At 29.1% G+C, this 26,975-nt stretch overlaps 4 protein-coding genes across 13 annotated transcripts; 3 read left to right on the forward strand and 1 right to left on the reverse strand.

The window, feature by feature from the left end:
• Window positions 1-400: 400 nt before the first annotated feature.
• LOC107994968 (NGFI-A-binding protein homolog) lies at window positions 401-17,145 on the forward strand. 9 transcript variants are annotated; one of them, XM_028665281.2, is made up of 11 exons: window positions 401-1,459; window positions 12,589-12,690; window positions 12,872-13,009; window positions 13,282-13,592; window positions 13,831-14,055; window positions 14,138-14,292; window positions 14,649-14,751; window positions 15,850-15,920; window positions 16,130-16,241; window positions 16,390-16,446; window positions 16,532-17,145. In XM_028665281.2, exons 1-11 carry the CDS (start codon window positions 1,126-1,128, stop codon window positions 16,637-16,639), a joined length of 1,716 nt encoding a protein of 571 aa, XP_028521082.1. In that variant the 5' UTR covers window positions 401-1,125; the 3' UTR covers window positions 16,640-17,145. The 9 variants fall into 9 exon arrangements, 7 of the variants coding, with proteins under 7 accessions (XP_028521082.1, XP_061933672.1, XP_016907658.1 ...); XM_062077688.1 differs by having other exon boundaries at window positions 15,853-15,920; XM_017052164.3 differs by having other exon boundaries at window positions 402-1,459; window positions 14,138-14,388.
• Window positions 17,146-19,353: 2,208 nt separating this feature from the next.
• LOC107994738 (uncharacterized) lies at window positions 19,354-22,211 on the forward strand. Its single transcript, XM_017051781.3, has 4 exons — window positions 19,354-19,693; window positions 20,499-20,664; window positions 21,089-21,286; window positions 21,549-22,211. Exons 1-4 carry the CDS (start codon window positions 19,652-19,654, stop codon window positions 21,965-21,967), a joined length of 825 nt encoding a protein of 274 aa, XP_016907270.1. The 5' UTR covers window positions 19,354-19,651; the 3' UTR covers window positions 21,968-22,211.
• LOC107994698 (DNA repair protein xrcc4) lies at window positions 22,064-23,895 on the reverse strand. Its single transcript, XM_017051711.3, has 2 exons — window positions 23,760-23,895; window positions 22,064-23,658 (listed from the first exon to the last, which is right to left on the reverse strand). The coding sequence occupies exons 1-2, from the start codon at window positions 23,889-23,891 to the stop codon at window positions 22,936-22,938; spliced, it is 855 nt and encodes a 284-aa protein (XP_016907200.1). The 5' UTR covers window positions 23,892-23,895; the 3' UTR covers window positions 22,064-22,935.
• On the forward strand, window positions 23,834-26,755 carry LOC107994697 (RAB6A-GEF complex partner protein 2). Of its 2 annotated transcripts, XM_017051709.3 has the most exons (7): window positions 23,834-23,968; window positions 24,529-24,708; window positions 24,782-24,903; window positions 25,033-25,140; window positions 25,211-25,360; window positions 25,749-25,861; window positions 25,941-26,755. In XM_017051709.3, the coding sequence occupies exons 2-7, from the start codon at window positions 24,587-24,589 to the stop codon at window positions 26,469-26,471; spliced, it is 1,146 nt and encodes a 381-aa protein (XP_016907198.1). In that variant the 5' UTR covers window positions 23,834-23,968; window positions 24,529-24,586; the 3' UTR covers window positions 26,472-26,755. The 2 variants fall into 2 exon arrangements, with proteins under 2 accessions (XP_016907198.1, XP_016907199.1); XM_017051710.3 differs by lacking the exon at window positions 23,834-23,968 and having other exon boundaries at window positions 24,690-24,708; window positions 25,023-25,140.
• The last annotated feature ends 220 nt before the right edge of the window (window positions 26,756-26,975 follow it).

The following is a 26,975-nucleotide window of genomic DNA, read 5'->3' on the forward strand; positions in this document are numbered from 1 at the left end:
ATTAGAATGAGGTATCTTTTAAATCAGAAATATTTAATATGATCAATTCTATTAGATAGAGATAACTTTATTGCATTAAAAAATTATTAATACTATAATCTTCTAAATACATATATATTTGATTTATTTTTCATTTAATAAATAAAATATTAAATTTTAGTGAAATATAAATCAAATATTCAAGAAGATAAGTATTATTTATATTCATTATTTATCTTAGTGTGGGAATTGCGGAACATAAGAATTTGAGATTTACGTACTGTGGTTAACTCGGTAATGTCCATCATTCCTCATTGTTCTGAGAGGTGGGGAGACTATTCGAAAGGTAGGGATAACCGCACGTGAATATGTCTATGGTGGGGGTAATATTGCACGTTGTATAGTTGAGTGGAGGGGGCACGACACAGACACGTAGTGGAATCACTCGATGGCCGGCAATGTGCACCGCGTCATCGTTCCAAGTATCTCGCTGTTGCTTTTCAAAGTGTTAGCGTTAATTTATTTTATTTACTTTATCTTTTTTATAATAACAATTTCAATTTCACATATACATATATTTAACACGTTTACAAAAAAAAAAACAATTGGTGTTGCTGAAAGGAGATAAATATTAAACTATTAATTCTTCGATAGAAAAAATCATAATAATAAGGATATTGACAATTTCCACAATTTCAATTCACGTGTTCTAAGTGCCACCGACTTTATGTGTCTATAGGAATATAACTTACATTTGACTTTGTTTTTTCATATTTAGATCTTTTTATATAATGAAACAGATCTTTTTTTATTGAATTATTGACTTTCTTTATACTTTCACCGGTGTTTCACTTACCACGTACATGTTCATTCATCGTAACTACTGGTCAATGATGTCAAAATACAATTATTTCACTTTTTCAAACACTTTTTATTGATGATTAGTATATTTCTCACGTTCCTATTAGAGATGTAAGGTACCAAGTAAAAGGTGCGTGATATCATAAATGCATATAGTACCTTTTGATGCTTTTGAACGCGACAAACATTGTTGCTCGAGTGTAGTGAGTGCGTATCGTGGGAGGTAACGCCTCGGTGCGATCCTCCCGGTGAGGAAAGAATCGAAAGTGGTGTTAACTATTGAAGATGGAGAGTCGCGTGCTTGGAGGCCCCACGCCGGAAGAGACAACAGCGGCGGTAACCACAAGCTGCGGTATCGGTACAGCCTCTCCAGTGTCAACGGCGCCGATCAACGCGGTTCCTGGTGTCACTGGTGCCGGCGCTCTCACTTCAGCCACTTGTACTATACAGAATTCTGTGGTCGTGGTGGCAAGTCCGCCGACGAAACATCAGCAACCTGCTACCGTACTATCCACTATCCCTACTGTCCCTCCTGTTCCTACTGTCCCAAGTGTTTCCGCAGTCAGCGCGGTTACCGCTGCTGTACCGAAGATACTCAGCAGAAATGTCAATGGCACGCGTAAGTTATATTATTAGATTGTAAATTATATATATTTTTTATATAAAAATTTTTTTTTCTATATATTTTTTTTTAATTAGAAAGTTATTGTAAAAATTTTTCCAAAAAAGAAAACTAATAATATATTTAGATTTTTATTCGCTAATATTTTTGAATGAGATTAATAGCTAGATTAATGACTATATCGATCATATTATATAATTTTTTAAATCAATATGTATGAATGATTGATTGTCTGTTATTTTTTAGAATAAATATCAATTATAAATATGTGTTATGTAGGATACAAGAGATAAAAAAGACGATAATAATTATGAGATATTAAATATTTATCTACACATAAATACTTATGTTGAATGTTTGAATGTTTTACATATAAAAATATTATGGAAATATAGATATTTAAAAAATGAATAATTTATAAAAGTTATAAATTTTTTAATAAAATATACAATTTATTTATAAATAATGGAATCTTTATTAAATTATGCTTTTAATTTTTTATATGATAAATGAATATAAACAGACACATGTGGTCATATTAAAGAAATACAAATTTTGAAACTGACGATTCAATAAATTAATTTTTCCAAAAGATATTAAATTGATAGTATGAAATAATTATTAATGTGAAATAAATGACCAATCACTACGCACATCTTATAGACATATCTGAATAGACATCTAATTCATTTTCAATTATTATTTAATTAAAAAGAATTTCGAATTAATAAATTTGTAATAAACATACATTCAAGAAACAAGATATTATATAAAAAACGAAAATATAATTATAAGCACAATAATCAGTCTTTTTTTTCAATCATTTGTTGTATTTAAGAATCTCAATTCTTATATCCAACATTTCAATTTTCTTTTTGAAAAAGTCATTTTTAAAATCCCAGAAATATATATATATATAGATATACATATATATAGACTATAAATATATGCGAACACATAAAGTAGATGTGCTTTGTCTACTCGGGATAGGAAGAGACATGACTCAGGAAACGGGCAAAAAGCGTCGCGTCGCGCAAAAAGATGCTTTTTCTTCCGCCATCGGTGAGCAACTATTGCGAGAACGGTTTTTGTCAGTTTCTTACAAGATGAAACAGCCAACGGTAGTATAACAGTATAGAGGGCACACGGAGTTGACCATTGCAGACTAACAATAAAAAAGCGCTGGTTTCGCGGTTTTGCCCGCCGTTTCTCCGAAAGTTGAAATTGCGAGAGAGAAGATATCGAAGACGGCAGTTGGTCCATTGGCTGCAAAAGACTCCTTTTCCACTCCTTTTCTCCTTCTCTCTTTTCATCTTCTGTTTATTTTTCTCCGTTTTTCTTTCTTAATATTTCTTTATTTTATTTCATGTTGAAACATTAATAGAGAAAGCTATTATACGCAAATCGTACCGTAACCTGAAACATTAGAAATTATTTCGTGCACGAAATCCAAGGAAAAAGAATCCCATCATCTATTTTCTTTTTTTTTTTTTTTGTTTAATTCTTCGGTATTTTTCCATTAAAACGTTTCGTAATTCTCGTTTTGAATTCGAAAGGTTAAGTGTTGTTTTTTTTCTTTTTTTTCACATTTTTTGCTATCTGTTCCTTTTTTATGACCTCGAACCGATAAGAAAAGAAAAGATTCTGTGATTTTTTTGTGTTTTAATTTCAAATGAAATCGAATGACCCTGTTTGCTTAGAATTAGTATGCAAAAGGCGGCCTATTCGAAACACTGGGATAATTCGGTGCGCCATAAATTTGAGGCCGAATGTATGTAAAAACGGCCACTTGCTCGCTACTCCGCCGCTATGCAACTTAACAAAAAATGTTGAACTTTTTGCAGCAAGTTTGTCGGATTCCCGCGCTTACTTAGAACTTATTGAGCCAAGAATTTTTTTTTTACAAATTAATTTTACGGCACTGATCCCTCTCGCATTCCCAAGCCTCTCTTATTTTACGATTATCTCCTTTTGTGACTGGTATGGACAAAGAAATAATCAATTTTTTTCTTTTTATATATCCATAAAAATGATATCTTTTAAATAATAATCGTAAAAGTGAAATTAAATAATTTTTTTTGTATTCTTTATTCTTATTAATAATTGGAAAATTAAAATTAATTAAATAATTTTTAATTTTATTTGTTTCTTTAATTTTTGATAAATTAAGTTTATTATACTATTTTTTTTTTTTTTTACAAAGTACTTATATATAGTTCGTAAAACGAACGCTCGTAAATTGTCTATTCGTATCTATAAATAAATAAAATTAGTAATTTCTATTTCTTGAGTTAGAGAGAACTGTTTTAAATTAAATTTTTTTTTCGATCGAGATACAAATTGTAGATAATATCTATTTAAAATTCTTTTTTTTAATAGATTCAAATTTTGAAAGTATTTATTTCCATTCAATTTATAGCATATTCGAAAATAGAAAATTATTGCTTACTATTTCTATTCATTATATACGTTAAAAATATAACGTTAATAATTTTTACAAATATATAAGAAGAACGAAAATTACATCTCTTTTTTCTTCTTTCATCTTATTTGAAAAGAATCATGCAGAAAAAGGGTTACGCTTTTTTTTATTTCATCGTGTCTTCACGAATCATTTTAGTTCACGTTCCGGTTTGTCATTCGAATTAACCCGTATTCGAGTGCATCCACCCACGGATCGCACGACTTTTTGATCATATTCAGATTACATTCAAGCATCCCTTTAATGTCGGAATAGAGGTACAGAAAACTCGTTCAGAAGGCGTGCAGAGTACACAAGTGGAATCAAAGAGCTCGTTAGAATAAGCAGCTGCGTGTACGCCGCTAATATTTGTGCTGGCCGAACATTTAAAATGCTAGAAATGAACTGCTATCGTACATCCTATGACACGAAAAATTCCTTTTTTTATGAAATATTAACGATTCCCCTCGAAATCGGCTGAATACTCGGCCGATTCTTTTCACTTCCAACATAAGTAAAATTTTTCTCTGTTTGTATTACATCAAATTTATGCAAAAAGAAATATCTAAAATTCTCGTTACACCTTCCATTCTTTTAATTGTACTCTCTTAAATTTACGAATTTACATATCCAATATCGTAATCAATACACCTATCACATAAATTTTCCTTCCCATTCTAATATTCAAGATGTAAAAGTTGAAAGACGGTAACTGGATTATGGAATGTTCTTTTCCATCAAGGATAATCGATCGAACGGCTAGGTGGATCGTTTGTCAAAATGTAGAAGCGAAGAGCCGAGCCAGAATATTCCCACAGGAGAGGGGAGGGTCTTTATTTCGCGAATAAATTAACGGGCAAGAAGTCTTTTGCCTCATCACCGGCGAGAAGGGGTGGGGGGAGGGGGATTTTCTCGCGTGCACCTTTTCCCATACACTTCTCCTCTTTCTTTCTTTCTTTCTTTCTTTCTTTTTTTTGTTATCTCCTGCCCTCCCCTTCTCCCTCTCCCCCTTTTCCTTTTCTTGTTCTAAACTTCTATAATCCCAAAAAACGATGCACAGTCGCGCCCTCGCCTCTCTACCTGTCGATCCAACATTATCCGTGCGGTGGTCTAACTGGAATAAAATACGTATACGAGGCTCAGGGTGATCCGACCGGACCCGTTGGTCCGGCCCCCCTTCTTCGAGCATATGCATATCGTCACCCTTTCCATCAGTCTGTCTTTGAAAAAAAAAAAAAAACTCGAAAGAGTGGTCTGTCCCAGAAGACGAACGAGAGAAGGAGAAGGTGGTGGAGAAGAGAGGAGGGGGGAAAAAAAACAAATACCTCGAAAAGAATTCTTTGTCTCTCCCTCCTCGGTGTACGCTCTTCCCTCTTTCTTTGCCGCGCGCGCGGGCTCCCCGACGTTCTATCTGATCTCTTCCTTTCTCAGGACGTTTTTGCCTCGCCGAGTTTCCCTCCGCCACCCTCAGCTACGCTCGCTCCCCAAGCCCTATGATAGAGAAGTTTTTCTGCCGCGTTTTTATCAGTCTTCAACCTTGCGAGACCGAGGGAGAAGAAGAGCGGCTGGGTGGCGGGAAACGTATATATATGTGCGTGTATATGTATATGTATATATATGTATACGTATATATACGCGCATCGTATACACTCGCTTCGTTTGCTCGTCTTTCGCGCTCCCGTATTTCTTTTTATCAGGGCGGTGTGTTACGTTGCGGTTGGAATGTTGTTGAAGTACGATGAACACGGAGGAAATCGCCTTTTTTTTTCTCTTCGAATTTTTTCCATTTCTCATTAGAGGGGGAGTAACATTGTTAATATTGTTCTTATTATTTTTGTAGGTAACAGGTATTGGAACGTGATTAGATAAATACGGAGGGTAATATTTTTCATTAGAAGAGAGAAAAAGAGAAATATTGTTCATCATATCGTTGCTATCATTTTTCGCGTGTAGATAATATTGGGACGTGATTGGAATAGGATGAATACGGAGGAAATTATTGAATACAAGTTTTTTTTTATTTTTCATTAAATAGGGAGTAATGTTGCTGTTATCATTTTAGAATTGGAATGAGGAAATTATCTAGTTGGTTTTAATTAGTGAAATTAATCGTTTTAATCGTTTCGATATCAAATTCGTTATTCGTATTTTTCGATTATTGTTTTAATTCAATTTGACATATCGTTCAGCTTCCATTATTATTAGGCTTATTTGCTTATCGAAGATGTATAAAAGCAAAATAAAAGTAGCTATCGAAACAGTGAAGTGAGCCCTTGCTTTTGAAGATCGTGTGAGTGTGACTAAAAAGTGGCGAGCGCTTCCATTTAAGAAAAAAAAAAATTAGCCCCCGATGTTTTGCTTATAACCCTTTGCTTCATCTTACTTGGACCCGAGAAAAAACTTGCTGAAAAAATGGTTTATTCACATTGGATGCCCGTGGGAAACGTGTCTTCCGACGTTTTACACCAGATTTATATTTTTTCATCTTTCGTCTTTATGTAATTAATAACGAAATTTTTTATTTTTTATTTCATTATATACATAAAAATTCGTTTTTTTAATGACAAAAATTAATATATCTATCGCTTAAGTATCAACAAATTAAAATTAATTGTGCATATCAGAAAATAACGACAAATTAACGATACTATATTAAAAAGTATTAATAATATCTGTTAATTTGATTAAAAATTAATCGATGCTTGTTCGAAAAAATACTCAATAAATACAAAATACTCGATTTTGCATTAATTTTTCTCTTAACTTTTAAAAAATCAACTCAACTATCTCTACAAAATAAAAATTATAACAAAAGATATAACTTATTATTATTATTCGATTGATCATTTAATTTAAAATTTTTTTTTCTCCACATCATCCAATAATCAAATAATATAAATAATTAAACGCAAAAGGCCGGTGCAATTTATTATTACCGGAAAAAATCAATTCAACTATCTCTACGAAATAAAAATTATAACAAAAGATATAACTTGTTATTATTATTCGATCGATCATTTAAAATTTTTTTTTCTCGATATCATATCCAATCCAATAATATAAATAATTAAACGCAAAAGGCCGGTGCAATTTATTATTACCGGAAAAAATCAATTCAACTATCTCTACGAAATAAAAATTATAACAAAAGATATAACTTGTTATTATTATTCGATCGATCATTTAAAATTTTTTTTTCTCGATATCATATCCAATCCAATAATATAAATAATTAAACGCAAAAGGCCGGTGCAGTTTATTATTACCGGAACGTTTCGATCGCATTCACGATATCGATTCAGACGGTCCCGTGTACACTCAGGTAGAAGAGAGATACGGTGCAAAAACGATTATCATGCAAGTATATCGCTAAACTCATCGCTATTTGCGATGGAATCCAGATTTATCCTGTTTATTCGGCCGAACCCTGTCGCACGACTTTTTACCCAATCTGTTTTCGTTACGTGGACGAGAGATCTTTTTGGTCGACCTCCGAACTCTTTCATTTTGTTCCCCCGTCGAGTTTCTGCATTTTATTTCTCTCGGTCGGGATTGTCTATTTTTGCGCCATGCTACGCGGACGCGTCATCGTTTCTCCGAACAGAAACTTAGATTAAGTATCTTCTTTTCCGTTCCGGTTACTTTTCCACGGAGGCGAAGAAACGCATCAGACAAAAATATTTTATATCGCGATACTATGTTGTTATATGCGTTTTAATGATTTTTTTCTTTCTTTCTTTCTTTCTCTCATAATCGATTCGATTCATTTTATTTGTACGAAGGATTATCGAGATTGATAAAATATCTCGATTCGAATTTATTCGAACGTTATTCAATTGAAATAAGGGTTATGTCGTATAGAAATTTAATTTAATATACAAAATTTTATGAATTTTTTTTTCTGCTTTGATGAATAATATTGATAATAATGATTGATCATGAAATATAAAAATTTTTAGGATATTAAAAACTTTATAGATATTTAAATAAAAATTCGATCCAATTATAATACTTAATCGGTAAACGCCGATACAAATTAAAATACCGTGTCGATAATTGTTTCGATGTTAATATAACTTGTCGTAATGTATACGTTGTTCGAACTTCGTCACCTTTAACGCATCATTGAGGGGTTAATAGTAACAATGAAACCCATTAAGTACATCGCAGCCGAAGAACTTAACCGTCTCCCACCGGCGATGACGTGGATTTCATCCCGCTCTGTGTCCCGCCACCAAATAAAGATTACGTGTCGTGGTGTTTTGCAATTTTAACGGACTGCCAGTTTTTTCTCGATGGCGTGGCATGCAGGCACAAAATCGGTCGACCATACTTTAAAATGCGCCTAAGGGAAGGGAGAGAAGGTTGAAACAGCAGGGGATGGAAAAGTGGATGGAGGTTGGCCGTAGGATGGAATTTGGGCCCCACCCTGCTGCATAGTCAAAAACGGTACCCAGCCAATGTCTGCCTAACCATTGCTACCCCCCAAGACACGGGAAATACGTTTCCTTACCCTGGGCCCAATCGATCGTCGTGCTACCCTTCATTTTTTAAATGTCGCCATTCCAAAGATTATGGCTGAAAGTTGAGATAGAAGGATGTCGATCAATGGAATATAGGAATGTGTATAACCAGTCTAGAAGGATAAATTATTGTGGGATAAATTTATTAAGATCGTAAAGAGATGATTGGTTTTATCCTTGGGAAAGAAATAACGTGTAATTATCTGTATAGTCTTTGAATAAGAATATTATTTCTTTATGATTCAATAATATTTTTAGATGATCAATATAAAAAACGTTTTATGAATTTTAATCATGTAAGATTTATGATGATTTCAATATTTTTGAGAGAAAGAAAAATAAAATATTCTCATACGATTTAACAAACAAAATACTGCGTTAAAAGATTCTATATCTCGCAGCAATATATCTCTCTCTCTTTCTCCTTCGTTGATCGTTGACCAGCAAATTAGTTTTTTTCCTCCCTTCTCTTTGAAGGGGAGTTCACCATCGTCGAAAGAGAGGGTAGGCAAAAAGTGGGGATAAGTAAAATACTATCCTAGAGAAGCATCGGTGGTGGTGCTGGTATATATTAGAGGGAGGGGCTCAGGAGGGTAACTGTGTAGGGAACGAAAATGGTAAGGTAAAACGGGGATATATACCTACGAAGAAGAAGAAGAAGGAAGAAGGGGTGGTGCACGGAAAGTAACGTGAGAGATAAAAAGGGGGCTGTTCGGTGGGACAGGGATAGCCGTGAAGATAACCAAGAAACTGAGAGAGAGAAACATTGCAAAAAGAAGAAGTGGAAGAAAGAGAGAGACGGGAAAGATTTAGCGCGAACTAGATAAAGAGAGAAAGAGGGAGAGAAATAGTGAGAAAGGGAGAGAAAGGAAAGGTAGGGGGATCGAAACGGCGACTCAGTCCATCTGTCCGGTGTTTTGTCCAAGCGGCGGCAGAGGCACTAGACAAAAACTCACCTAACCCTTCCTTGATTACAATGCCGGTAAAAAGCGAAATACTAACCGCTGCTGCTGCCTGGTGCTGCCGCCAGTGGTGTGCGGTGCCGTTGCCGCGCGAGAACGGCCGCTTCTAAGAAACTAGACTCGTTTTTGCGTTGCATCGGAAGAGCGTCCGTACCGTGAGCTATCGAACAAAGAAGCTGTACCATTCGTTCGCTCTCACCCTCATCCTCTCTTCTCTTTACCACGTCCAACGTCTTTTACCCAGGACCACCTCCCTCATCTACCGATGGCTGCTTCTAGACCACTCCTAACCTCACTTCGCTTAGCTACTGGATCCTTCTTGGCTTTCTTTTCCTTTTCTCTCATCATCATCTTCCTTCTTTATTTCGTTCATCCTTCCTCGCGTTTCTAAGCTTCGTTTATATATATATGTTCCATTGAACGGTTATTTTCTTAATCCCTTCCCGATTTCTTCGTATCATGATCATGCTTTTTCACTCCCTGCCTAACTTTTCTCCCTGTCCATTACGCTGGAGAACTTATCGATTCTTCTTGAAGCATTTGATGGTACTCCCGAAGGAAATCTCGTTTCTTTTTCTTCACTTTTACGAAGTTTATTTCAGTTGATGAAAACTCTTTAGATTGTCCCTTAGTTTTGTTTGATTACACGAAAACGGTTTTGTTATTTAATAAATTTGTTCAATTGGAAAAAGAAATATATTAGAACGTGAAAGAATCGTTTAAGAATAGAATCGATTGATGTAAAATAATTATTAAAAGTATAGCTGTTTCTATAACAATTAGAACTATTATTTGATATGTTCAATTTAATAGACGAGAAGAAGAGAAATTTCATCAACAATGAATATTTAAAAAATAGTAAATTAAGACTATCAACTGTAAAAAACATTAAATTACTTTCAATAGATATGATATGCATACAATCTATGAACTTTCAAACGAAAATTCATAAATAATCTCAGAGATCAGAAGTTATGCGAAACATATTATTGAAACTTTATCCATGTAAAAGATCTTAGATATCGATAATCTTTCAAGCATTTCGTTAACAAATTAAAATGGAGATTTATAAGTAAAAAAGAAAAAGTATAAAGAGGATGAGGAGACAAGAGCAGAAGATAGTAGAGCATCTTGTAATCCGCTGAAAAGTGATGGAATGACAGTGAACTGTGGACACAAAAGAGAAAAGTCGGTGGTGGCAAAGAGGTGGCGCGTACGCATCGTTCCCAGGGAGGCTGAGGAGACCACGGTAGGATCAGGTTTTTCTTAGCGCGTCCCTGGTGCGCGGTATTGGATGCTATGCCGTGACGACTCTGCCTCCGACTCGCGTACGTGTTCCCCGCCGACAAAAACGATTATCTCGTGCCAAAAAAGTTGTTATGTAAATGCACTGCCTGTCCTAGACTGTCGGTCAGAAGTATAGCTACTTTACTTGATCGCGCGAGGAGGATGTTCGCTAAAGAGTCTTTCCTATCGGCTGATTACGATCAGAGTGGCTCAAATTAAATGTCTAAGATTAAATTAAATTTACCATTGCCCTGCATCCATACGAATACACGTATTTTAATTACGATTTTCTTTTACATATCTAAAATTTCCAATTATATAGCTATGCATCTCTTGAGCGTCAAAGGTTAGAATTGTTTGATATACTTTCACCTCAATTATTAGATCAATTTGTAATTTATAGAATTTCATTTGTTTTACAACAAATTAACTTGTATAATTATCATAATAAAATCAAAATTTCACTAATAATATTAATCCATCCGTCATGGATGTTAATTTCACAATACGCTGCTATTCAAATAAATAAAATTTTATGGCACTTATTAGAGGCGCATAACGATGCTCGTTTCGTGAAATGAACCCAGCGGAAAGAACGTAAAAGTGGGGGAATGGGGAACGTAGGAGATCGGCGCCTCATTAGAAAGATCCACATATCCCTTCGGGTTCAGCCGTGGCTGCAGGGGCCAACGTCAGAAAAATCTCGCGGAACGAGTCACCCCGCTGCTGTCAGGGACTTACTCGTATCTCGGTCGGTGTATATAAGCGTGAGACCGGGCCCCAGCTTCGTAATAAGACCTGACGGCCAGGTTTTTCAGGGGCCGGCTCTACCGTATTGCTCCGTATCTCCTTCTGCATTTCTTCTCTCTATCGTTCTCTCTTAGCTTCCTGTCGCTCTCTTTATTTTTTGCTCTCTATCTCTCTCTCTCTCTTCTCATCCCTTAAATATATCCCTTTTTCTCTCCTCCTCCTCCTCCTCCTCCTCCTCCTCTTCTCGCTGATACTTTTGCTCTCCTCTCGTTCTTCCTCTCGTTTCTCGGTTCATCTTCCGTTTTATCTTTCTCCCCCTTTTGTTTTAATTTCTATCCTTCCCTCCTTGTCGCGCACAGGCATACGGTTCTTTCTTCGGGACACACCATATCTCTCTCTCTCTCTTTCTCGTTCCTTTCCTCGACCTGCGGCGTCCGATGCCATGCCAGCGGTACCGGTATTAATTTATACGCTGTACGTGTGTGCACGCCGCTTTTTCTCGCAGTTCCTCGAAATTTGCAAGAAACTAGTCGGACACCCTGGCGGCTCGACCGTCTGCCGCATACTGTCGGGGCCGAGAGCCACTCGCGGTGAGGTGAGCTCGGCGAACCGGCCTCACGAACCGAATGATCGATCAACCAACGATCCACCCCTTTGATATGTCGAGATACCGGGAAATTATTTTCGACGAATCTCGAATCTCGAAGGAACGTGAATTATGCCGGACTCCGTGCTTCGTGGAGAATAATCTTCGCGTTTTTTTCCTCTCCCCCCTCCCCTTTTTCTTCTTTCTGTCTGTCGAGAGGTATTGGCATATGGGAAATATATGTTTGAATTTTTATTTAATTATTCATATTCCGAATAACTATTTTAATTATTCGCGGACGATTAATTAATTAATTAATTCTTTTCCAGATTTTAATAGAATTTACAATCGAAGAGAGAATATGACGTGATCGATTGCTTTTGAAAATGATAATCGTAACACAAACTGTCGGGACATAAAATTTTTAGATGAGATAGATCTTTCTTTTGTTACTATTTAAGATTTTTTTTTAAAAATTGTTTTATCAAGTAAAATTAAATTTTATATAGTTATATGTATATATTTTAATCTAATCAATGAATTTTTACACGAATCAGTCGTGCAGACATCCGTACCTCAGAATGAAGCGGAACTTCAACTATACAGGGTGATGCAACGTGCCTCTCTGTTGAGTTACTATGACACACTTTTAGAAATGGGTAAAGAGTATTTCTTTTAACTCATTTTAATATTAGATTGCAACATTTACATGATTTTTAATTGATAAATTCTTAAAATTTAGTATTAATGTTGAATATCTTAAATTTATTATCTGTTATAGTATGCACCTTGAAAATATGATGAAAAAAAAATTAAACCATTTCTTATAAACAACTATAGGTGGTGATGACGTGCAACAATTATGTGATGCTGGAGAAGAGGAATTTCTGGAAATTATGGCACTCGTTGGTATGGCGAGCAAACCTCTTCATGTCAGAAGACTTCAAAAAGCTCTTCAGGAATGGCTTACAAATCCCTGTAAAGTATCATGATATTGTAATAAAAATTGATGATTAATAAGTGTTTTTGATTTATTTTTCACAAGAAAATTGAAATATTTCTATGTACTGTATCAAAATATATTTTTATCTTATCAATAATATTAATTATACATATAATATAGAATTTAAAATTACATTTTTATATCAATAGTTAATATGAAAGGCATCATAAATTCTTTCCTAATGAAATCTTTTTATAAATGAATCATAAAATGAATCATTAATTAAACTATGAAAATTTTGTTACAGCACTTTTTCAAACACCAGTCGTTCCAACGTCTGCCACATGCAAAACTCCTGCCGGCATGGGATTCCCCTGCGTGAGTCCCAGGCCACAAGTGCAAAATCTTCAAGGTTTCACAACGACCTCTCAAACGCCAACTCCTACACCTTACGTCTCTTCACACGTATCCCTAACACCATTACCATGCAGAAGTACCAGCCCTATTGTATCCGTTACAAGTGTAACAGCACCAGTCGCCACGACTACATTTCGACAAAGTCCGAGTCCCAGTACACCTTTACCTTATACCACTTCTCACAGTCCTGGTGTGTTACAGGTATGTATCATTCCAATTTATGTAAAAGAAATTGCATTAAATATCTATGTATAATTTCTTGCTTATTAGAAAGAATAGATAGATAATTACACTTGAATTATTTTTATCACAACAAAATAAAAAGATTAAGAGTGAGATTTTTTGTTCAAAAGAAGGTCATACGTCAAATTTTTTATCTATATGATTTATCTATGTGTAAAAGATAGATAAATTTTTAAAAAAATAATATTTCTTTTAGGTAGGAACATGCGAATCATCTTGTGGCAGTGGTACAACCCCAAGTCCCAGTGGTGGTGGCGGTGGTGGTGGTGGCGCACCTGCAAGCCCAACACAACCCACCCCAACTCTTTTGCAATCTCAAATACAAAGACTTGCAGAGGCTGCTGAAAGACTCGCCACTACTATCCGTCCGGTCGATCCAAAGCCTCATAATGTTAAAAAAAAGATTTGCAAAAATTTGGAAGTACATATTTTAACGATCTATCTATTATTTCTTCTTTGATTGTGATTTACAAATTTGATGTAATCGATTGTTACCATTGTAGTTGGTAATGGCTATGCCTGACAGTGATCCACGTAGAATGGAAGAAATTCGAAAATATGCTGCAATTTATGGAAGGTTTGACTGTAAGAGGAAACCGGAGAAACCGTTGACATTGCACGAAGTGTCAGTAAATGAGGCTGCAGCGCAAATTTGCAGGTTCGTACCTGCCCTACTTACTAGAAGAGATGAACTTTTTCCTTTGGCCCGCCGTGTTGTGAGAGATTCTGGGTATCATTATTCAAAAAATCATTAGTAAGTATCTTTAGTAATTTCTTATAAAATATTTGTCAAAATTTATCTTTATATTTAGGTAAGAATCGAAAAATAATTCAATTAAAAATAAAAATAGCGGATAATCTAATACTATATCAAGTATCGTGAATTTTATTGAAAGATAATTATTATTTTTCTTCTTTCATTAATTTTTTTAAAGATGTATAAAATTTGATAAAATTCTATACGTTAATATTATATTTATATATTTTATTATATTTATATTTGTAACACTTCAGTTTATCCGTTTCGAGGCCACGTGAAAATGGCGAGGAAAACGATGCCGAGCGTACAAAGCGACAAAAGCTCGAGCTCGAGGGTGAGAATGAAGATGCGACGCAGGTTAGCTCACGTCGACCATAAAAAGAAGCCATGTACAGGTGATTCCAGTTCAAAATCATCATAAATTTAGGACAAAATCAAGAATTTTGATATAAATTAATTGTGACATACACATTCTATAGGTGTAGTATGGTACAAATAAAAAAAATAGTCGAACAAATATTTTCATCATACTTGAAAATGCATTATAAAAAGGCATAACAAAAATCAATTAATTTAAAAAAAGTGCATATTAAAACAAAATTATCTTATTTAAATATATTATATACCTATTTAAATAAGTTAAGTAATTATTATAGTTAATATTATAATTATAATTATTAAATTATTACGGTAAATAATTTAAAAATTATTGAATGATCATAAAATAATATATAAAAAAAAATGCTTAAATATAAAAAATATGTAAAATATTAAAATATTACTATACTCCAAAGATAGAAAAATATGATTCAAAATTCTTGATGGAATCCTATAGTTGTGATTTGATCTGGAATCGTTGGCATATTATTGAGCTGCTGCACTCGCATGAGCGCTAACCTACTAACTTTGCATCCAGCACGCAAAATAATTACAACACATAAACTACTTCATGTACACGCGAAGCACAAACAGAAAAGGTCAAGTATAGCTTCTGCATAACATGCATGGCTTTGCACTGATTGTTTGTATATTGATTCTATGTTATTTATTTGAATATCAAAATATTAGAGTATTAAATTTAAAAAAAAATAATAGAAAATAAAAAAGAAAGAATGAGTAAATGAATGAGAGAGAATGAGAGAGAGAGAGAAAGAGAGAGAGAGAGAATTTCTTTTTTAAATTAATTATTTAATATTTCATATTTTATTTCAAATATTCTTTTTTTAAAAATTGTTTAAAAAATATTTTTTATAAATTCATATATATTATCTACAATATAATAAATCGTTTTGTTCCACACTTGTTAGGACTCTATGCTTTGTTCCTGGTGTCCTTACGAGTTGTGTATATTTGTTGTATTACTTGTCAAAAATATTAATTATTATTATTCTTCTGTCTTTCATTTAACGCACTATATTTGTTATTTCTACTATCTGTAGCAGTTCACTGTTCTAGGAGGAGTTGGATCTACGTTGTCCTGAAATGGATATAAATAATTCGACAATCAGAAGACATAGATCTTCAAGGTGATTACTTTCAACTCAGTTGGATTTTAATCCAATTAAATGCATATATGAAGATATATTTTTCATTTTAAAAGAAATTTATTTTTTTAAATCTAAATTACAAAATGTATTTAATATTTTTCATAGAATATTTAAAATCTTGGATATCACATAATAAAAAGATCATTTTACAAGTATATATTGATGTTCAGACATTTGCATTGTTTTAGTCCAGTTTGGAGGAAGAAGAATAACAATGGCATGTTCAGTGCGAGTATCGAGGAGATTAGTGATTCGGATAGTCAACTTTCATTTTCAAATGAAGAATCTTCGTCGATACATGTAAGCGAATAAATTACATTTTACTAAATTTTATTAAAAATAATTGCTTTAAGTCAATATATTTCACAATTGTAAATTAAAAATTTTATTAAAAAATTAAAAAATAATAATTTTTCATATATTTCAATCAGAGTAATTTTATTTGCAGGACACTAATGAAGTTGAAGCAGATAATACGGATAAAGAAAGTGATTTTAATCTTAAGGTATATTTTTAATATATCGTTATAATATGTACAATGTTACGTTAAATATATTTATTTATTCTGATTCTAATTTAATCAAATAAAGGTAATAGCTTCGCGAGGAGATAATATAATTGCTGTGGCGAATCCTGCATTAATGGAATGTAATCATCCTATAAAAGAAGAACCAACAGATGAGAAACCAACACTGTGATATTGTTAGAAAATTGTATTGTCATATTTCCATCATTCCTAGAAACATATTTTAGCTTATATTACAATTAGTATTATTATTACTCGTATTTGACCATTGTTGTATAATTTACTATAATATACATATAATTTTTTATCGATTATACATAATTTTTTATCAATATTATACATGTTATTATACATGTAAAATTTTCTTCATTAAAAATTATTTAAAACAGATTTTATAATTACATGCAAGATGAACAAAATTATGCTAATGCAACTCTGGTCGGTATAAAATTTTTAAATAAATACTTCGTATATATTTTAAACTATGAAAACCTTTGTATATATATCAATTTCTTTAAATCAAAAAAAGCATATGCTGACTGAATATAATTGCGTATTGTATAACATTAAAATTTGTAAATATAATGAACATTTTTTCATTCAATGTATTGTATTTTTAAAAGAATCTATACATTATCACTCAATTTATGTAAAATTAATAAATATATATAATAATAATTATATTATATTATTGGAAATTCATAAAAATATCCATAATTAAAAATATAAAAAAGAAAAGTAAATAATGAGAGAAAAATAGAAATAAAATAAAAATTGAAAAAGTACCGCATCAAAGCTCCATCTTTAGTGCCGCAGATAAAACAAATATAAACAAAGAAAGAGAATAATGAGAGAAAGACAGAGATAGGATAAAAATATTGAAATCAGCGCCATCTTCAGAGTGCCGCAAATGAAACTCAAAAAAGGACAGAAGATAGTGGAAGAAGGATAGATATAGAATAAGAATTGACTGTTAACGCCATCTCTTGGATATCAAAAACATTTTTTTGAAATCTTTTTATAGAAATAATTGAGAGATGGCGCTGATATTTAATTCTTACTCTACTTTATCCTACTTTATCCTATTGAAGAAATACCTTTGACGCTCAAGAGATGGCACTAATGATCAATTCTTATTCTCTTTCTATCCTTTTCTCATTATTTTCTGTCTTTTTTTTATATGTTTCATTTGCGGCACTCTGAAGATGGCGCTGATTTCAATATTTTTATTCTATTTCTATCCTTCTCTCACTATTTATTCTCCTTGTCTACGCGTTTTTGGCGCGTGATAAGACAAAGTACGAATTAAATGTCAATTAAACGCACTTTTATCATTTCTTTTTTAAAAGTTCAATGTATTTTAATCTTTAACGTAAAAAAATAGATATTACATTCTTGGCCTCATAATATTCAAAGACGATAATTATTAATAATAATTTATATATAAATTATTCTTAGATAATTTTTTTAATTCATTTTATTTTTTTCAAATAAAATTTAAACAATATTTGTCAGAAAATTTTTAAGATACAATCATGAAAGCAACAGCCGTCTAGAATTTTTCATATATATTTATTTTACAAAATAATTTTTTTTATTTTATTTTTTATTTTTATTTTTTATTTTATAAAATATATTTATTTTATAAAATATTCATCATTTCAATAATTTTATGCATGATGTATCGTAAATTTTAATTAAAAAAAATCCATTCTTACATACATTTCTTAAATAAATAAAAATAAGCTACTTATCAGATTAAAAACCAAATATCTATAAGAATTTGTACAGTTTTTTTCTAAACCATTCCATGTCCAGTTTTTTCTTATCGTCATCTAAATACTTAATTTTTCTATAAAATTAAAGTTTCCCACGCATTTTCGAAAATGATGATCTTTATTCTTCACAATTCGTTATACTTGCATCGCTTGTCTCACTAATATTTCCATTCGCATTTCCATAGCGGGCGTCTATTATGTTTTGATGTTTGCATTCCCACTTTTATTCCGATCATCCCAGAGATTCTCATTCAATTTGACAAGAAGAATTTGACAGGAAGAATGTTTGTTGAATAAAAATTGAGTAAATGATGATATTCGTAATATTACAATCTTTATATACGAAATATTAACATAAATTAATGTAAGTGAAAATTACGAGTGTCTATTATTATGCACGAAAAAATTTGCTCGATAATTTTATTTGTCAAAATATAAAAGAAAATATCGATTAAAAATAATTTTTTTCAAATATATGAATTATTTTAGATAAAATAAATTATTATATTATTTGAAATTCAATCATATAGGAGAAAATTCGAAGAGTTAAAACCTTCTTGAATAAAATAAAAATATGAATAGAAAATTTATTTATCCACTTATGAATTTTCCAAGAATTCAAAACTTCTATTAACTATATCTTAATCATCAAATTTCGAGGTATGCGATAATATTATGTTTAATTATCCCCAAATATCGATTGATAAGAATATTTACTTAATTATACATTGAAACAAACATTACATCGAGTGTAACTTAAACATTTATCGTAAAATTTTCAATACTTTTATTATTTGGTATAAAAACAAAATTTTCTTTTAAATATTTGCATTAATTGCTTCTATTTTGAAGATTACAAAAAATGAAATTTCGTACAAGTTTCACAATATTGATTGTGAATCGTCGAATAACGATAACCTTCCAAGTAAATAAAATAAAATAAAATAAAATATATTTTTTTTAATTTTCGGTGTATGAAAGATTAATTAAATTTATAAAGTTACAAAAAAAAAAAAAGAAAATGCGAAAAAAGAAAAATTAATATTTCGTATAAACTTCGCATAAACTTCACCTCAGCGAATTGTTATTTCAGTTTCAGGAGGCAAGGGCCATTCGAGAGAAAAATCATTGGACAAATGACTCGATGCCTTCCTTAAATTGAGAACCACTGTTGGAACACCTGAATACTTAATAAATGGATAAAATTAACATTAATAACGACTGTCTGTGACCGATCCACATCTTATCCGATGACAAACGAGTTCGACAGTTTGCGTGTGATATATGTCTTCGAGAAAAGTTCCTCGAAGAAGTAGATCGACAGTACCCTTTACCACCTTCTTGGATAAACTGTTCTAGGAACGATCCGGCCGATATTTCTCTTAATAAGCATTCGATTCTTCGGAATGGACTCGGAGGAATACGGCAACGAGTTGTCGCGAAACGAGGTAATGTCCCTTCAACCCCTTGTCACACATAGGTAGAGGTATTTGTACAGAAAGATGCAATTTTCAGATTCAGATTTTTATTCATTTATTTTTTTTTTTTGGAAAACTTTAACGTTGTGATTTAATTTTTCCAGTTACATTATGTTATATTTAAACTGTGTTTTGAAATTTCTTCGATATTAGATTTATTTTAATGCGTTACTTATCTTGTTGCGTATAACAGAAGATTTCTAAAAATTTATTTTTAAGATATACTCGTAAAAATACTTGGAGGAAATACGCTTAAATTTTATTAATAATAAAATTGAAACATGGACAAATGAAGGAATTATATTTAATGTATTTCTTAATAAAAGATTAATTTAAAATAATTTAATTTAGAAATATAAGAAAAAGAACAATTTTCTTTATTCGACATCATAAAATATTTCTTTCAAAAAATTTCCTTTCGAAAAGTCTCTTCTCCATTCGATATAATTATTTCAGGAAAATCTTCTAAATAGGATATCATATTTGTTAATTAAATGTTTCTAATATTTTTAAATTATATATTACATTTGTAATTATTTTTCAAATCTTTTTTCATTATCCACAACAGATGATGTATATGAAAATTATTCTTATAACTACGTAATAATTTTTAATTTTATCTTATATATGTTTATTATACGTCAAAAGGATTGATCAATGAAATTTTTGAATTCAATGTTTCATTTCGTATAATAATTAATCGAATTTTTAAATAATTTTTTACAAAAAAAAAAGAACCCTTCTAAAGATCGAAAATTTTTTTAATTTCTTTTAGTCAGAAAATGATAGCGAAGAATGCGCTCATTCGCCTATATTGTTGGATCTAGATAAAAATTCTAAACAACAACAGCAAGAAATCTTAAATCAAGAGAAAAGTTCATCGTCTAAATTGCCCAATGTCAATCAATATTTACAAGATCAGTTAATAAGAAATGGATCAGGTATATTCATGGTATATATTCATTAATTCGTAATATTTATTTATATATGTATACATATAATTTTTTTTCTTATACAATATGTAGGACATGATATACAAATACATATAAAGGATATAATTGGCAGGTTTATACAAAGAAATATTTTATTATATGTTTATATAATATTATTCAATTTATAAAGCTGTCATCTTATTATTTATTGATATTAAACAGTATTAAGTTATTGTTTAATATTAAATATAAATACCATATAATAATATTTTATCATATGATAAAAATATCTTTCTATCGAATACTTTGTCGTGAATTGTAATATCAATTTCTGTTAATTTATTATTTAAAATTATTAAGATATAAAAAAATATTTCAAAATGATGATCATTGGAAAATAATTATAAAATAATTACAAGATATTTATTTATAGAAAATTCAAATATATCTCGACAATCAATAAGAAGATCATGGCACGATGGAAATTTCGAAAATCGTCAACAAAATGATGATCGAGTATTTGTAATAAGAGTTCCCGAACCGGAAATGATTAATACCAATCCTCATTTAGAAATTCTTCACGAGACTAACATTAAATCAGTTCAAAGAGAATCATCACAAACTGAGAAAGGTGAAGTAAATAGTATATAATTCTAATATAATAATAAATAATAAAATAACTTATTTTTTTATATATAACATTTATTCCTACGTTATTATCATTTCATGTTACATCTCTGTGTTAAAAATTAATTTACAAATAAAAAATATATAATTTATATTATTATAATTTATAATTATATTTATATTAAAAAATATTTCTTATATTTATATAAGAATATATAATTTAAATGTTATATATCTTTTTAAATTGATTTCTATCTCATTCTCAGATTACAAAAAATCAGCTTGTGATCGTGAACGCACAAGAATGCGTGATATGAATCGTGCTTTTGAATTGTTACGATCAAAGCTTCCAATCTGTAAACCACCTGGTAAAAAACTTTCGAAGATCGAATCGCTTAGGCACGCGATTACATATATACGGCATCTGCAAAGTCTTCTAGAACCACAATACAATTATGTTCCGAACGTAACAGAAAGGAACTATTACGCTAATAATGCACCAGTTACTACAACTACTTCTTTAAATGTTCAACATACATCCCGATGGGAATCATTTGCTTATTATCGTTACGATTATCACACACCATTTGTTAATCCTTCTCCGGTAACATTACCTTCATCTATTCATCCTCGAATATCAACGGAGCAGAATGATCGACAATTTTCTTATGAGATACGACATTAATATTTCTATTCAATAAATATTTATATTTATTATCATTAGTATTAGTTTTTTGACAATCATATTCGTTTGAGAAATAGAAATGATAATGCACTAAACTTACAGATTAGAATTCAATATATTTAATCACTAATATGATTAAAAATTACAATAATTAAATATAATAGTTAAATATAATAATAATAATATAATAATAGTTAAATGTAATAATAAATATATTTTAATTTCAATAAACAAATGAAAATGATATAATAATGATTCAAATTATTTGTAATATGTGCATCATCGCACTATTCGTAAAATTATATAAGATCATGATATATTAAGTGTTTCCACCATTTTGAATTTATATATTTTTATTCATTCAATCCGTAAGAATATTTTATTTTAATAAAATGATAAAAGTAATTCAATAAATTCAATAATAATTTAGCATTAGAAAATTATTTTATAGAAATAATATTTTATTGTAAAAATTATAAGTCATATTTTATCATATTGTATAAAATTTTCTTTTTAATATATATACATACTTTTTTTTTATTGAAAAGTAAAAATATTATATGAATGTAATAATACACATATTATAATTTCACAATAGTTTTATGTTAATTATAATTCTTTGATTAATTCATTATACTTATGAAATAAAATTTATAACAGTAATTTATAATTTATATACAAAATAGAGTATATAATTAATAATAAAAATATATATAAATAATTTTATTTTATTTTTAGATTAAACATTTTTTTTCATCATAATTTAGTATATTTAAAAAATATTTTATATAAAATTCATGAATTAGAATATTTTCATGAATTAAATTTCATTAAAATAAAATAATAATTATATGATATAATAAAATATTATTTATATTCATAATATAAATAATTTTTAAGTATTCATTGCACAATATGAAAAATCTTCTTTTAAAAGATTGTAAATAAAAGTTATAAATAAAATATTATTAAAGAAATAATTCATTATCAGATTTTTCTTCAGTAAAAGTTAAACTACTTTTTAATTTCTTAGAGTTAAAATTATTTGAATAATCTTTGCTACTAGATGCTTCATAAATTATTTTATCATCAGAAATATTATCAGTTTTTTCATTTTTCTGTATTTTTTGTGGCTTATTATTAATAAAAGATTTTCGCTTATTAATGATAGATAATGTAGAATTTTCAATTTGATCTTCTTTTTCAGATTCTTCACTTCCATCTGTACATACATCAAAAATTGATTTTTTATTACTTTCTTTTTCTTTTATAATATTTTTTAATTCTTTAATTTTCTTTTTTTTTGAATTTAGGAGTACTGTAAATTTTTTATAAAGATTTTGTTCCATAGTAGTTTTGATTTCTATCATGTTTTCTATTTCCAAATTTAATTTTTCATTTATATGTATTAAATTTTTATTTTCTTTTTCTAATGTAGTTATTTTATTTTGAATACTTTGGTAAAATTTTAATAGTTGTTGAAAATTTTCACAAAGTTGAATTTTTGAAATAGAATGCAATTCAATTTTTCCAAGGATCCATGTATTATTTCTCCATTCTAAAATTTCATTTTTAATAAAATATTTAATTTCTGTATCTTTCCCACAAAGTATTTTCTTTGTTTCTGTAAAATACTCATCAAATGATTTAGATAATTCATTAGAAAAATCATTTATATTTTTAGTGTTCATCTACAATATAACAATTTTTTTATTGAATAAAACTTATATATTTTTAAAAATTTATATAATTGAATTCAATTTTTTTTTTTTTTTTTTATTTATGAACTAACCTCACCAATCAACGGTAATATTTTTGATTCTAATAACATTATTTTAAGATGTGAATTAAACCATTCTACATAAAGTGTATAATATTTGTCATCAACTTGGTTAAAAATTTCACATACATTTATTTTTGCCATTGTAATAATAATTTTTATTATTAATTCACTAATGATTACACAATTTAAAATAAAAAATTGATATCATTGTGATACAGGTATTTACAAAAATAAATATTATTTTTTTAATGAACTATATTATTATAACTTGTATTTCTAATAAAATACTTATCAATAAATATTGAATCATCAAGTGAAAGTAAAGCATTATAATTAGGAGAAACAAAATATAGTAAGAAACAAATGGATACGTATTAGAAATTGAAATTTTACACGTGTAATTTGTTTTTAAGTCTAATAGTTTAAATTGAATTATAACAAATTAAATAATATATATAGATACAGTTTATTAATAGATTGAAATATTGTAAACTATATTTAAAAATATTGTATATATGCAATTTATATATATGTAATAATAAAATTTGGTACTCTATTGGTACTCTATATATTTATAATTCTAGACTAATATTAATGAAATCTTAAAAATGTCAATTTTGAAAATAGGAGAGGAAAATAATAAAATGAAGTTCACAAATTGAAAATAATACATGAAATTAATTTTAAATATCATTTTGTAATAGAACGGAAAAATTGAATTTTTATAAAATAATAAAATATGAAACGAATTTTGTGACATGAAATATTTACATTATAGGAATAAACATATTTTAAAAATTATTTAACAAAAATATTTGCAATTTATAACAAAAATTATGATTGAAATAACAGCAAAATTAATTAGAGGACCCGTATATTTTTCTGGTGAAGTTATAGAATGTTTAGTCTCGTTTAGTAATCCTCCAAATCCAATTCATCAAATTTCTCAAAGTCATAGGTAATATTATTAATTTATTGATATCAAAAAGATCTTTCTCTACTTTTTATATGTAAATTATAATTAATTTCAGTGATATTTTTGAAAGTCTTGCATGGGCTAGTGCTCAAGTTCATTGTCAATGTTCCACAAATAGTAAAATTGTTTTTTCAGAAAAATTAAACATGACAGCTCAATTAGCTGCTATTAATGCAAGTAAGTTATTATGTTTTACAATAATAATTTTTTTTTATTATATCTCATATATAAATTTATTTAAATATTGAATTATTTTTCTAATTTTATAATTCATTCAGCTTGTTTTTTACAATAAGTATCTTGCAGATACTACATTTGCACCATGGCAGCAAGATAATGGTCATGTTGTTCTAAATACAAAGCCTAAAATTTTATTTTGTGATTTACGTTTATCTCCAGGTGAAAGTAAAACATGTGAGTTTGTGATAAAAATTTAGATATATTTTAGATTTATGATTAAAAATTAAATATTTAAGTTTTATAGATCTTTATCGGGAAACAATTCCAAGCGATGCACCTCCATCTTATAGAGGACATGCAGTAAAATATTCATATAAAATTACTGTTGGAACACAACGAGTAAACACAGCTATAAAATTGCTTAGAATTCCATTTAGAGTACTTTCTTTGAGTGGTAGTATATTATTTATCTGGTTTATTAAACTTATTTTTTATATACAATTAAATGAATAAATTTATAATGCTTTCAAAAATTATATATCGCAAAAATATAAGAAAATTGCATTTAAAGTTATTATTTTATTAATAATTGTATTAAATATAATAGAAATTTTTCATTTATTTTATCAATTTATTAGTAATTTTTCTTATAATAAAGATATGCAATTTTTTTGGATATGAAATTAAAATTGTAAAATTTTGCCTGTAATGAAAAAAATTAATCATTTAAAAAATAGTTTTATATCTATAAATATATATATATATATATAAATAAAATAGTTTTTTTGTTAAATATAAAATATTTAATAATTCTATATTTGCATATAATTTAATAATTTTAGAATTGCCTGAAGTAGCTGCTTGCAATGATAGTGTCGATTTAAGTCCAAATAATCCATTCATGGAAACACAACATAGAGAAACTCCATTAGATGTGGCACTACAAACTCTTCAGGTTTATTAAACTTTTTATTAAAAACTATATATATATGATATATATATATTATCAATTAATATTTTGTTTTTATATTTAGAATTTAACAGCTAGACGTAGTCCAAATTTTTATAATATTACAAATGGACGTGGACGCGTCGTAAGATTTTGTCTTTTCAAAAATTCCTATAAACTTGGAGAAGATATAGTTGGAACATTTGATTTCTCAAATGCTACTGTTTCTTGTGCACAAGTATCTGTTGCATTGCAATCAGAAGAACATATTTCTGATGAATACAGACGAGGAAAGGCTATAACTCCAACTTTAGTTAGTTACAATAAACATCATGAAATGTGTATGGGTTTAAAATATTCTCATTTAGTATTACCAATACCATTACATGTAACACCGGATTTTACAACTGATTTAATGACATTAAAATGGAGATTACATTTTGAATTTGTTACAACTTCAAAACTAGTAGAAATGCCAAATGAAACTAGTATTAATTGGCAAGGACCATTAGTTTTGGATGTTGAAACAATGATTTGGGATTTACCTGTTCATATTCATCCAACAACTACACCACCTAATACTGCACAACAAATAAAGTATAATATAGTGATATAGCAAATTGAAAAATATTATAAGAATTTATAAATTATTTTTCATTTATAGTAGCATAAATAATTAAATTTTCATATCTATTATATAAATTTTTCAAGAAGATAGATATAGAAAAATGTACATAAATAAGGTATTTATATAATATGTATGAATTTAACAAAACAAATTATATTTAAATCATAAATTATATTTAAGTAATTTAAAATATTTTTAATATCTTATTCATATTATAATTAATTGTAATGTTTCTTTATATATTCAATAAAATTTAATTCATCTTCATGAAATATATATTGATTATTTAAAAAATTAAAATTTTGTTAATTATTTTTATTTAACATTTATAAAAAAATAAAGGATTGATTAAACAATTTTAAACAATTAATAAATTAATGCAAATTAAAATAATATATTAAAAATAAATAATATATTTTAGTGAAACTAATCATTAAAATAAAAAAAGAATCTAATTTTCTTAACTAAATGTTTCAATTTTTTTAAATTTTA

The sequence above is a fragment of the Apis cerana genome, linkage group LG1, assembly GCF_029169275.1.
Source record: "Apis cerana isolate GH-2021 linkage group LG1, AcerK_1.0, whole genome shotgun sequence".
Classification (NCBI taxonomy): domain Eukaryota; kingdom Metazoa; phylum Arthropoda; class Insecta; order Hymenoptera; family Apidae; genus Apis; species Apis cerana.